This window comes from Urocampus carinirostris, chromosome 1 (assembly GCF_059441175.1).
Source record: "Urocampus carinirostris isolate Australia breed hairy pipefish chromosome 1, RoL_Ucar_1.0, whole genome shotgun sequence".
Taxonomy (NCBI): Eukaryota; Metazoa; Chordata; class Actinopteri; order Syngnathiformes; family Syngnathidae; genus Urocampus; species Urocampus carinirostris.
In genome coordinates this window covers 65,356,732-65,370,659 of record NC_142349.1, presented here as the reverse complement: position 1 = coordinate 65,370,659, position 13,928 = coordinate 65,356,732, and the positions used below count along the sequence as shown (strand labels likewise).

The following is a 13,928-nucleotide window of genomic DNA, read 5'->3' as shown; positions in this document are numbered from 1 at the left end:
TGTTCAGATTTCTGTGCAAAAAATTTCCACTTGTCCTGGAAGCGGCGGCCCTCACAGTCAACTTTCCTTTTTTTATTTACAGTTGCCATGTTGGACATAGAGTGGGCTGAAGTTCTCACAGAAAGCAAGAGCAAGCTGGCCAAAGGGCTACTGCCAGCATCTGGTGAAATGGTAATTTTACTTTTTGGTACAAATGTATTTTATACTGCGCTCAACATTACTGGTGGGCAATATATTATTAATTTTATGACAGAGGCCACAGGCCAGCAAAATTTTGATCACGGTCCGTAACTGACCTCCGGGCCAGACATTGGACATGGCTGGTTAAGTGCATTTGTATTAAATTTACAGAAAATTACTTTCTTTGTATAAAAGAACCATAGCTTTAGTTATCCAGAAGGTGTCACCAACGTGATGTCCATGGGCACTCTGACCATTTCTGAAAATACATCACTAGTGCGAAGTAATTGTGATTGTCTGGGAAATTTGAAATTCTGACCTATTTCAACCTATTCTAGCTATTAGATACAACCTAGTAATAACACAATAGTCACATAGTAACCACATACTGTAGAAATAACATGATACTTGGTTATTTTAGAAATTCTTATTCTAAATGCATATCAAACTGGTAACCCTTTGCGCGAATCAGTAACTGAAAACTAGCTCTTGACTTTCAAAAGATTGTTTTTGAAGTGTTTAGGCACACGTTTAATTTGAATATTAAAAAAAAAATGATTTCAGTTTTTTTCCAGGCATATTTCAAAAATTATCACATCAAAAAATTAAAAGAATTGCATGAAAGGAAAAAAAGGCTGACGGGTTGAAGCCAAAACTTATAGAAGACCTGTCACTTAATATTGCCTATATATTATATTTGAGTGAGAAGTATTCTTTATCATAAGACTCACAACGTGAAGTGATGTTTTTTGAACACTAAAAAAAAAACTACAAAAAAAATTTGAATCAAGTTTACCTTACATTTTATTGTTTAATGTATCATGCAGTGTGTTCTGATAGAAAGCGGTGTGATGATCAGCATTTCGATCTCGTAGCTCGCAGTTGTAGCATTTTCATTTGACTCACAGAAAAACAGCTTCCAGTTGCTTCACCTTATCACAGTTAGCTTTTTTTAAATCAGCATGTTTGTCTGGCAATGCCTCTTTATATAATATTTTGTTGAAAAACCGACACAGGCTCTTGGCAAATTAGGCGGTTTCCGTTACCTGTGAAAAAATACTCAAATTTCCACATGTCCTGGAAGCGACGGCCCTCACAGTCAACTTTCCTTTTTCTATGGACAGTCGCAATGGAAATGGGGTGGGCTAAAATTCTCACAGAAAGCCAAAAGCAAGGTGGCCAGAGGGATACTGCCATCATCTGGTTAAATAGTGATTTATTTTTTGGTACAAATTTATTTTATACTGCGGTCAACATTACTGGTGGGCAATATATTATTAATTTTATGACAGAGACCACAGGCTGGACTTTGGACATGGCTGGTTTAGGGCATTCGTATTCAGTTTACAGAAAACTACCTCTTTTTAACAATGTTTTTTCTTAGTATAGTACAACCATAGCTTTAGTTATACTGCAGGGGTCACTAACGAGTATTTTGCCCTGGGTACAACTTTAAACCGGGTGACAAAATGTCATAAATTAATAGAAAATGAAAGTGTACTAGCAATTGGTAACTGGTAACTGGTCTGCATTTCTATAGCGCTTTTCAAGTCAATGAAGACCTCCCAAAGCTCTTTACAATGTGCTTCACACTTACCCATTCACACACACACTCACACACCAATAGCAGCCATGCAAGGCGCCTACCTGCTTATTGGGGGCATTAGGGATTCAGTGTCTTGCCCAAGGACATTTCGACATATAACACGGAGGAGCCGGGAATCGAACCTACGAACTCTTGATCCCAAGACGAGCGCTCTACCTCCTGAGCAAACATTGCTCTTCAGTGACTTGAAACACGCTATGTAAATGCCGACCATTTAATGTCCAAACTCCTCATACTCTTTCAGTGTCTGTAATTTGAGAAATGATGTAATAGCAGCTGTAATTCCTAGATGGGCAATATGAGGGATTTACGATGTTTACTGTACAAGAAGTACACGATAGGACACAGCAGCAAGATGCTTACCTCCTCCAGCTGGTATCGGGTGGCGGTGATAAATACACCGAGCCATACGGACAGCTGTCAATGTGGCAAAGAAGGTTAAGGAAATACAATACAGTCAAGCAAGACAGACTACAGGCTTTTATTATCGCATATAAGTTGCAGTGAACCCCAAGTCAACACAGGGGGCAGTGTAGTTTTAATACTCACAAGAACTTTGCAGGTGAGAAGGAACATGACATTTATTTTTCTGCAATTGGGGGAAAGACACAAAGGATATCTGGCGTCCATGTTTGTCCACAGAGAGGGGGTTCCTATTGGGCGAAGTGATTCGGTGACGGTAGACTCTGTCCACAAGCCCATGGTGCCGTGAAGACCTGTTCATGTCCATGTCTGAATTCTAAGAATAGCAATATTAGGAAAGCAATCACAAATCAAGTAGATATTCTTAAGGTTTTTGTGTAGGCTATGGTACAAAATGATGCAAGTATGTCGTTTAGCACCTTTGGCGCCAACAGCCCGGACGCTGATTGGCTCCCTGCCACTTTTTAAACCCCCGGCTTTCTGTTACCGGTTGTCAGACCGTCTGTGAACCTCAGCTAACGCTAGGCAAGCCCTCCGACAATGACCTCCTCCTGTTTTTTGGCTCCCGTCTGTTTCCCGGCTTCGACCCGTTTCTGTTTTTGACCACGTTCTGCTCTCCCGTCCCGGCTACAGACCTGTTTTCCCGCTCTCGACACCGCCATCGCTCGTTCATGAAGTGCCACTTCCGCGTTCCGAGCGATGTGCTCCCCGTGACCGACGATTACCGGATCGTGGGTGCAAGCCTTTTCCTCCTTCTCAATAAAACTGAGAGAAACGAACGCAATTGGTTCCTGTCTCCGTTTCTGGTTTCTGACATTAACAGACTCAAAGATTATTACCCAGGGCTATCAAAACCCTCAACAAGTTCACAAGGGTGTGAAAAAATGTATTTGCCTAGAAGATAAGCGTTCATATTTTATTTCTTGACTCCTATTTTGAAAATATTGCCTTTTTCTGCTATAGTCATTGCAATTTTTTAATTCTACTCTTGCTCTGATGCACTTAGGCCAGTCTCTTGTGAATATTTGTTTATCTATCCTAACATTCTTTTTTATCTTATTTTGTCTCGTTTGTCTTTTATTAAATGTTTATTTGAGAGTGCCACGTGTAATCTTGTTTTAAACAATGTTCTCTTTGTTGTTATCAATGACAATAAAGACAATTCTAAGACTAATTTTAATTTGTTAGACAGGGTTTATGTAGCATTCAATGTTAGCTTGTAATTTCTCAAAAATATCAAGTTTAGGAAAGAAATAGGAATGGATGAAGGCTGTTTGACTAAGAGAGTATGTAGTGCAGAAATGAGAGAAAGGTCCGAGTATAGTTGGATGGACTGGGTGATACATGCTCTGGCTATGAGGTTGGTTAATATAATAGATGCAAGACAGTGTTCTAGGAATAGATGTGAATGGCGAAGGACAGTTAAGAATGACTGATATCGACGCAGCTCGAACTGGCTAGCCTGGGATCCCGGGTGGCCGGCGAGAGGACCAAGGTGGGATCGAACCATATGATGCGGATGGGGTTGAAGGATTTTATACATTTGACTATAAAGGGTTTTATACGATTGAATACAAGTTACATTTATTGAGTAGTAGGCTTAAGTTCAATGAGCAATGAAAGTTCAGGGCACCCTGGTCTGGTAGGACATATTGTTTACAGGAATGGCGGGAACGGGACTTGAGGCTGATAAGATAGTCAGCACATCCGACGACGCAGAAAGGCCCTGATGACGGAGGACAGCAGGCATTGTTTGAGAAATGCTCTCTGCTGTTTTGAGTTTTCCAGACATCGCGGCGAGGTGGTGGAGCTCACGTTGGGCTTCATTGGCACGCCCATGGGAGGAGCCGGCACACCATCTTGTGGACAGAAGTGGGCCGAGGGAAAAAGGCTGGAGGACTTCAGAGAGGCTCCACAGAGACTCGGGCGACGCTATTTCGGCCATATTCGATGGGGTTCTCTTAGTTAAATTGCTAATGAAATCAAATCTGCAGGTTGAAATATCTCCACTTGATGTTGCCAAAGCCAGGTGCCCCTCACAAAGACGCTCAACTTGTATTTCTTTTTTTCTCTCTCTCTCTCTCACTATCTCTTTCTTTCTTTTTCTCTCTCACTCTCTTTCAGTCTCTCTATTTCTCTTTTTCTCTTTCTTTATTCCTCTTTGTCTCCTTCGCTCTGTGTCTTTTTACCTTCTTTTAATCTCTTCTCCTTTCCCCTTCTCACTTGTTCCCCTTCTCTCTTTCTCTCCTTCTCTTTTCTCCCCTTATGGCTTTCTACCTTTCTATTTCTCTTTGGATTTGTTTCTTACTCTCTCTCTCTCTCAGTATTTCTCTTTTTGTCTCTTTTGTTTCTCATGCTCTCTCTCTCTCTCGTTCTCCCTTTCTCTTTCTGTGTCCCACCCTAACTAATTTTCTCTTTCTCTTATTTCTTTTTATTTTTCTCTAATCTTCTAGTCTGGCCCAGAGAGAACGTTTGTTCTATCACGTGGCCCCCAAGTTAAAATTAGTTTGACACCCCTGGTATAGATGGTATATTAAAATCTAACAATGTATGTATGAAGGATCACATATAACCTGTACATACTGTGAGCTGCTAACAGCACGGGTGAGGAACCTATGGCTTGCAAGCCATATACGTCCCTTTTCATGAGTGAATTTGGCTTGGAGTTTAATATGGAAGTTTGTTCCAGTATATATAGGACACAATTTTAACTACCGTTTACATTCAAGCTGCCACACTAACAAACCCCGTTGTTGCTGTCAATCACGAAATAATCCTTGAAATGGAAGCTTAATAAACTCTTTATGTTCATTGTTTCGACACTTCATGATTAAAAAGCCACAAAACAAACGTTTTACCCAGAAGCCCTGGCAAAGCACCTAGAGCCATTAGATTGGGTGAACGGTAGGGATGGGCGGAGCAATACACAGGATAGGACGCACGCACTCCTTCTCACCCAGTGTGCACTGAAGGTAAATATGTTGGTATCCTTGTTTGCAGTATTTTGTGACATTTAAAGAAAATAACTTTGCTCGCACCTTGTTTTAAAAGCATTATTTAGGGAGAAAAACAAGCCTCATTACTCTTAAGTAGGAGGGAGACTAATTTTAAGTGGTATATTGATGTTGATATGGAAAACAGGCTCTGGCATTATTATTATTATTACATATATTTTATCAAATAATCAAATATCACATAGTGAAATAAAATGTACTGAAGAAACAGCTTTTTTCTGGAGAGCGGGTTGGCCAGTTTTATTGAATTCTGTCTTAAAATATATATAGTTTGAACACATCTGTATCAGACTTTGGATCATAAAAGGAAAATGTGTATTATTTGACCACTAGATGTCCGTGTATGGTGTAATGTTACCGAAAACGAACGCTAAAAAGCACGAACAAGAGACTCTAAGTCACAGGTGTCAAAGAGGCGGCCCGCGGGCCAGAACAGGCCCGCTAAGGGATTGAATTCGGCCCGCGAGACAACACTCAGAGAAGCACAAGAGAAAAACAAGCTGCCGGTTGAAATATGTCAACTTGATGTTGCCAAAGCCAGGTGCCTCGAACAAAGACACTGTACTTGTATTTATTTCTCTCTCTCTCTCTCTTTTCCACTCCTTTCTTTCTGTCTCTCTTTTTCTCTTCTTTTGTTCCTCTTTGTCTCTTTCTCTCTCTGTCTTTTTAACTTCTTTTGCTCTAACTTCCTTTTTTCCTTTTCTCTCTTTTCTCTTTCTCTCTTCCTACCATTCGCGCTTTCTTTTCTCTTTTCTCTCCTTCTGTCATTCTATTTCTCTTTGGATTTCTTTCTTCCTCTCCCTTTCTTTTTCTCTCTCACGACTTTTTATCTTTTGTTTCTCACTCTCTCTCTCTCTCTCTCTCTCTCTCTCTCTTTTCCACTCCTTTTCTCTCACTTTCTGTCTCTGTCTCTCTACTCTCTGTGTCTCTCTTTTTCTCTTCCTTTGTTGCTCTTTGTTGCTCTTTGTTTCTTTCTCTCTCTGTGTCTTTTAACCTCTTTTGCTCTAACTTTCTTTTTTCCTTTTCTCTCTTTTCTCTTTCTCTCTTCCTACCCTTTGTGCTTTCTTTTCTCTTTTCTCTCCTATCTTTTTATTTCTTTTTGGATTTCTTACTTCCTCTCCCTTTCTTTTCCCCCTCTCTCACAACTTTTTATCCTTCATTTCTCACGCTCTCTCCCTCTCTCTCTTTTTCTTTCTTTGTCCCGCCCTCTCTCCTTTTCCCTCCCTCTTTCTCTTTTATTCATCTTTCAATTTTTTTCCCCTTTAATCTACTAGTCCGGCCCCTGACAGAATGTTTGTTCTATGGTGTGGCCCCCGAGTTCAAATGAGTTGGACACCCCTGCTCTAAGTGAACAAAATGCACCGTTCTACTTCTCATTGTTTGCCGGGTCATCTGAGGTTTTTGGGTACCCTTGGCAGCAAGATGGTGGACAATTATATAAACTGCTTTTAGGTAAGGCTTAAATTATGTAAAATAAATGCAAATTTCTCGAACTACAGGTAGTTGATGTGTTTTTTCGTTATAATTTTAATAACTTTTTTTTATCTCTAGGAGGCGCTAAATAACATAAACACTGTCCCGTTTTTAATGTATTAGTAAAAAAAGAAATTCCTAGCAAGTAGCGTACCTGAAAAGGGAAATCGGCTGCGCTGTTTCCAATCTGATTGACGTTCGGTAAGGATCCTCCGTAGTATTGTCCCCGGTTCGGTCCCAACTGCAAATACTGACTCGTCTGCAACTTCTGCTAGAAGATTAGAAACAACGAAAATCGAATGTTGAAAGAGGAAACGCTTATTCTGAAAGGGCATTCCCAAAAGCCCTCAGATAATCTTCCTTTCCAAATAGAACCCAGATTCTCTTTTCCATGAGGGAGACATAACCAGTGAATTAATTTTTTGACTTACTTCAGGCAATGCAGAAAATCTAATAATAACAACTTTGCCCTCAGATGATCCATTTAACTGCAGCTCCAGTTGTGGGCTGTGAGGGCCTGCAAGGCCTTCTCTGCTGGTCTCGAAATATCTGAATCATGTGATGTTAATTATATTTTGTCCATCAATACTGGTTCATTAATAATGGCTTCAGGTTTGTTTTTGCTGTGTGTGAATAAAGCCACAAATTATAGCTAAGGCCGTAGCTCAGGAGGTAGAGGGCTCGTCTTGGGATCAAGAGATCGCAGTTCGAATCCCTCCGTGTTACATGTCGAAGTGTCCTTGGGTAAGACACTGAACCCCTAATACCCCCAATAAGCAGGTTAGCGCCTTACATGGCTGCACGGCCGCTATTGGGAAATGTGAAGCACATTGTAAAGCGCTTTGGGAAGTCATTGACTTAAAAAGCGCTATATAAATGCAGATCATTTCATTTCATAATTCAAAATTGTCAGCTTCCTTTTGTTGCCTTTTCCCTTGCTTGCACTGCTTACAGACTTGTGCTTTCATATGTAAGCATTTAACTCGTGCTAGGCTCAGAAATCAGCCCAGACGCCTTGAATATTCCATGTGCAGGCGTAGCATAGTTGTGATATCGCAGTTTCTTTACCCTATCAAATTTTGAATTGGTTGATTTGGCCCTGCATGAAGGCCTGGAGAAACGTTACCGCTTTCACAAAACCTACGGGGCTTCAATTCAACAAAACGAAAGCCGGCTGTTTAACCGCTGCACAAGCAAATAAGCAAATAGAGTATAATGTTTGGATTGAAGAGCACCTTTGTCAACCCACAAAGTCTGAAGGAGGAAAACAAATGGATTTGGTCGCAGATATACTGCCAAGGCCATTTTCAAGATGCAACTTTTGAGAAAAGCTGAACATGTTTAAGAAATCGCAACAGGGAAAATGTTTTGTCCGCCACTTTCAGCCAACAAACGACAAGTGGTACATCAAAAAAAGGGAACAAGTGTCACTATATTGCGATTGCACTAACGTTTAATTTACCATAACAGTATCAGACGTTTTTTTGCGTGTTGACTAAATGGAGGAAAAGTAAAATGTTATGCCTTGCTGTTGTTCAAAGATGTTAAAGATGTGTCACGAAAATGCTTTACCTCAGAGAAAATAATAAAACGGCTGTTTATTCATTTTGGGATTGAATGAAGTTGTGGAAAGCTTGTTTGTTATCTATTAATAAAGTTTGACTGACCTATCTGACTGCTTTGTTGATATTCCCTTTAGCGCGGCACCATCTAATGGTTGCATAACGTAACTACATCCTCTACTGTAGCCAAGTCAAGTTAATTCACATTTATTTATGACGGCCTTAATCACAAAAATGTCTCAAAGGACTGCACAGGATTACAATTACAAAATTGCCTGATCTTAAACCAGCATGCACTTATAGCACCTTATAATGGGGTGCGCCTTATGTATGGAAAAAGTTTGAAAATATATCATTCATTGAAGGTGCGCCTTATAACACGGTGTGCCTTATAGTGCGGAAAATACGGTACTTTTGGATTACTCCAATACCAAATATGCTAATAAAAGACACAAGAAACTAAATATGAATAAAATTACTAAATTTTGTGCAGGCTTGGGGAGTAACGGAACACATGGAACGGCAAAAATGATGTTGGATTTATTTTGCATTTTATGTTAGTTTTGCCGGAGATCAAATAGATCAAAGCCAGGAGAGAAAGCTTACCATGTGTTGTGAGTCATCATTTTATTCATATCTAGTTTCTTTTGTCTTTTATTAGCATATTTGGCATTGAAGTAATCCAAAAGTAATTGAAAGTAATCAAGTTAAAGTAACCCTAGCCAACCCTGGTCGTACCCTGGGTCAACTGTAGTTTGAACCGGAGCCTTAACGTGTAAACCAGGGGTGTCAAACTCATTTTAACCCGGGGGCCACACGATAGAACAAACATTCTCTCGGGGGCCGGAGAAGTAGATTAGAGATAAAAAAAAGGGGAGAAAGAAATAAGAGAAAAATAGGGAGGGAGAGAGAAGTAGAGAGGGTAGGACAAAGAAAAAGAGAAAGGGAGAAAGAGAGAGAGAGAAAGAGAGAAACAAAAGAGATGAAATGAGAAATAGAGAAGGGGTTAAAAGAGAGAAAGTATGAAATCCAAAGAGAAATACAAAGAGAGAAGGAGAAAAAGAGAAAGAGAGAAGGAGAAAGCAAGTGAGATGGAGAGAGAGAAAAGAGAGAAAAATGAAAAAGGAAGAGAGCAAAAGAAGGTAAAAAGACACAGAGAGGAAGAGGAACAAAGAAAGAGAAAAAGAGAGACAGTGAGAGTGAAAGAGAGATAGAGAGTGAGAGAAAAAGGAAGGAAGAGAGAGAGTGAGAGAGAAATCCAAGTACAGCGTTTTTGACAGGCTTTGGCAACATCATGTGGATATATTTCAACCTGTGGCTCGTTTTTCTCTTGTGCTTCTCTAAGCGTTGTCTCGCGGGCCGGATTCAATCCCTTAGCGGGCCTGATTTGGCCCGCGGGCCGCCTGTTTGACACCCGTGGTGTAAACTCAAACATGACAACATTCAAGGGATTTAGTACGGAGGCCCATATGCTTTATGTGGCTTAAAATCCACATAATCTGACAGGCTTCATCTTTGACTTATGAGTGTGTCTGTCATGGAGTGTGCACTAGCAGCAGGATGCAGGAGACACATATACACAAACACGCACCTAATGGTACTTTGAGTATATTTACTATTGAAATATACAGTATTTATGTATTCCAGAAGCATTTGATCAAGTGGAACCAGGTTCATTGAAGGATTGACCTTTTTAACTGGATACCCAAAGTCTAAAACACAGGTGTCAAACCAGATCAGGCCCACCAATGGTTTGAATCCGGCCCGCAAGACAACTGTGAGAGAAGCGCAAGAGGAAAATGAGCTGTAGTTTTAAATAGTTCCACCGGATGTCGCCAAAGCCAGTTAACACTTGCAAAACAATTGTGGTAGTATTTCTCTATTTCTCTCTGACTCACTGCTTTTTTATTTATTTCTCCTTTTTTTTCTTTCTCCTGTTCACTCTCTTTTTCTCTCTCTTTTCTCTATTTCTCTCTCATTCCTAACTCTTTCTTTTTCTCCGTCTTGCTCTCTTTCTATTCTCTCTCTCTAATTTACACTTTAATTCTCTTTCTTTCTATTTTTCTCTTTCTTTCTCACCCTCTTTCTTTCCCTTTTCTGACTTATCTCTCTTTCTCTCTCTCTCTCTCTCTCTCACCTCACTTTGTCTCTTTTTCTCCTGCTGACTCTTTCTTTCTTTTGTTTCACTTCTCTTACTCTTTTTATCCTTCTCTTTTTTCACTTTCTTGTTCTTTTTCTCTCACTGTTACTCTGTCTCCCTTGTTTTCCCTACCTGTTTATCGTTCTCTCTTTCCCTCCCTCTCTTTCCCTCCCTCTCTTTCTCTCTCTTTTTCTCCCTCTCTCTTTCTTTTAAACTTACTGGTCCGGCCCCCGTGAGATTTTATTATAGCATTTGTGGCCCCCCGCTAAAACGAGTTTGACACCCCTGGTCTAAAACATACAAATTGTGGGAAAACAATATGTTTTTTGAAAAAAGGTCTGCTTCGTCTTTGACTTCCTTAGCTCTGACGCCATGTGAAGAATACCAGCACCCTAGCAAGCCAGTCACCATATTGGTTTACATGTTAATCAGTCAAAAAGGTTCCGAGTGTTTTTAGCAAAGTTTCGGTAGTTTTTGTGGAGAATGGCTAGGTGTAGTGTAGCAGATGTGTGCAGCAATGATACAACAAATGGCGAACAGCCAAAATGGGGCAAACCGGCAAAAATAAGACAGAGAGCTAACAGGGGCTAAACCCGCCAGGACACAGCAGGATAACCCGCTGCTAAAAATGGGAACAATCAGCGGAAAAAAACAGGAGGCTGGCTGAGTAAAAACCTGTAGTAAACAGCCAGGATAACCCGGGGCCAACAGCAAAAAACGATTACAGCAACAATCTTGGAAACATCCAAGGAAAAATAACAATTAGCACGGCAGGCTAGCTAGCTAGCCTATTTCTATCGGGGCTTACCTAGAGCTTTCTGGAGCTATCTGGGCAATATCATATTAATTGCAAGACACGTGGTGAAAAACACAAAAGGAAAGGTCACAATCACACACCTAAAAGGAGGCAAAGGAGAAAAAGGAACGCATACCGTGCACGACGGCAAAGCAGCTTTTGATGATTAGAGCACGCAACTTGGACAAAAACAGTCAGAAGTCCCTCAGCGACACGGTAAGTTCCAATTGCTCCAATCAAAAATGAGCCCTATTCATTCACTGATTGCTACAAATCTCCATTTGTTTTTCAACGTGAGATGATAGGTAGGTAGAAATAGATGGGTAGATAAAAAAATAAATAAAAAATAAACAAAAATAATACTAATGCAGGGAAGCACGGCGGCGCAGTGGTTAGCGCGTGTGCGGCAGAGTTCTGGGGTCGTTGGAACCTCCTGCGTGGGTTCAAATCTAGCTCCCGGCCTTACTGTGCGGAGTTTGTATGTTCTCCCCGTGCTTGCGTGGGTTTCCTCCGGGCACTCCGGTTTCCTCCCACGTTCCAAAGACATGCATTTCAGGTGGATTGGTCGGTCCAAATTGTCCCTAGGTGTGACTGAGCGAGTGAGTTGTCTGTCCCCGTGTGCCCTGCGATTGGCTGGCAACCAGTTCAGGGTGTCCCCTGCCCACTGCCCGATGATTGCTGGGATGGGCTCCAGCACCCCCGCGACCCTACTGAGGATAAGCGGTGCAGCTGATGAGAATACTAATGCAGCCTCCACTGATCTCAAGCCAGTGTTCTACTTGCTATGGTCCCAAGCCCGGGGAAATGCAGAAGGTATAAAAAAAAAAAAGCCAGCATTGGGGATGGCCCCTCAAGATATCTTAGTGCCCACCCTCTTGGGTAAACCTAGATCCGGGCCTTTAACTTTACAGACGCTCCCTTACTCACGACCATTAAACTAACGAAAAACGGTGGATACGATCATTTTTTTCAGGATGTCGAAAAATATCCGGACATTGCTGTAAGTTCGATTTTGTATGGTGTGTATCTTTTTCCGAGTACAGGACATTACTGTAGTACTTCTTTCCGCCACTGGCGTGTGGTGGCGCTGTGAGAGGTCCCCCAGCATCCACCCCGAAGAAGACATCCGCTTCCTCTTCCTAGTTTGTGTGTAAACATTCTATACTGTATCTCCAGCGCGCTCTTGAATCGCATCTTCCAAAAGTAAGTTTAACTCAACTTTATTTATCTTTATTGAGCATATTATTTTATGAAATATTTATTTTTACTAAAAAACAATACAAGTTACGGTACTTATATAAACCTTAAACATATATAATATAGCACTGAAGCAACTTACCAACAAATTCAACTTACGAACGATCTTCTTTTGTAATCATTTCATAATTAATTTATCACATTCATTTAATTTTCAAATGTACTGATTTATGTATTTATTTCTAGCGGTTTTGGTTCTTTGTGGAGCTCAGCATCCCCAACCGGTTATGATTAAACTGAGTCACGAGCCTGGTCAAAAGCCCTGCTCATCTCGTAAGTCAAGGCACCGCATTCACTTGTTCGTCCCTTTGCGTTCACTTTACTAAATTTAACTTTTTACCCGTTATTACAGTCCTCGCCACGTCACCGATATGGACTTTAAACAAGATAGAGAAAAAAACATCTCCCGCTTTTAAGCTTTCGTGTTATTATTCCCCCGCGTCCCCTGCACGCACGTTTGACAGCTCGAGCAAAACAAACGGACACGAGTGAGGAGGCGGAAGATGTCTTCTTCCTCCCAAAAATGCCTTCTTACCCTGGCAGCCCGACTCATGTTGAGCTCCTCCATGACTTGTTCGAACGCTGCCGTGTTTTGCGCTTGCTTCTGATTATGTAAAGCGATCTTCTCGCTAAATTTACGCGGATTGTTCGGAGTCGCCATGTTTCCACGCTCTTCTGCTCCGCTTTTCGGTATTGTTTACTGTCAAGGCTCACAGCGTGAGGCCGATGTACTTCCGGTTACTGAAAGGGTAGCAGAATAAAACGCGCGGTTGAAATTTTGAAGACGTACGGTAGTGGGTTAATTAAATGAAATTTACGTTTTATCTTCTTTTTGAAAGCCTCATTTTCAAAGTAAAATGTAAATATATGCTGAGATATATTATTAGTTTTGTAACTGTTATTTTTATTATCATTATTATTATTATTATTACTATTTTAATTTACGCATTTGCGGTCAAAAGAGTGCTATCCAAAACATTTGTATTCAATTTGATGAAATATTTTATCATAAATGCAAAATAAATCGTTTCCGGTTTTACCCTAGCTATAAACTGTAGACTTTACAGATAATCTGTTGTCTGGCAGGGGTGGGAGTTTAGGCGCTCCGCGTATCTCGTCAATTGAGTTAAATTAATTAACTCGTATTTAATCGCACCATTTATCTCAAATAACGGTGTGAACTTTTTCTTTTTGTTGTTGAATGTTTTGTTGTTGTTTTTGTCGCAAATGTCATATTGATTTACATGCTGGGCAGGGTTGGGTAGGGTTACTTTAACTAGATTACTTTCAATTACTTTTGGATTACACCAATACCAAATATGCTAATAAAAGACAAAAGAAACTAAATATGAATAAAATTACTAAATTTTGTGCAGGCTTGGGGAGTAACGGAATACATGGAACGGCAAAAATGATGTTGGCAAGCTGTTTGGATTTATTTTCATTTTGTTTGGTGATCAAAGCCAGGAGAGAAAGC

General features: G+C 40.6%; 1 protein-coding gene across 2 annotated transcripts in view; it reads right to left on the bottom strand.

Annotated features, from left to right (window-relative positions):
* Positions 1 to 13,135, bottom strand: part of crtc1a (CREB regulated transcription coactivator 1a) — a 36,147-nt gene extending 23,012 nt beyond the window's left edge. Inside the window, exons 1-4 of one of the 2 annotated variants that reach the window (XM_088348730.1) lie at positions 12,987 to 13,135; positions 6,851 to 6,967; positions 2,406 to 2,525; positions 2,150 to 2,211 (exon numbers count right to left, since the gene is read on the bottom strand). In XM_088348730.1, coding sequence (XP_088204856.1) covers positions 2,150 to 2,211; positions 2,406 to 2,525; positions 6,851 to 6,967; positions 12,987 to 13,112 — 425 coding nt within the window. In that variant the 5' untranslated portion in view covers positions 13,113 to 13,135. The remainder of the gene's footprint in view (positions 1 to 2,149; positions 2,212 to 2,405; positions 2,526 to 6,850; positions 6,968 to 12,986) is intronic. The other variant, XM_088348739.1, reaches the window with a different exon arrangement.
* Positions 13,136 to 13,928: the final 793 nt, after the last annotated feature.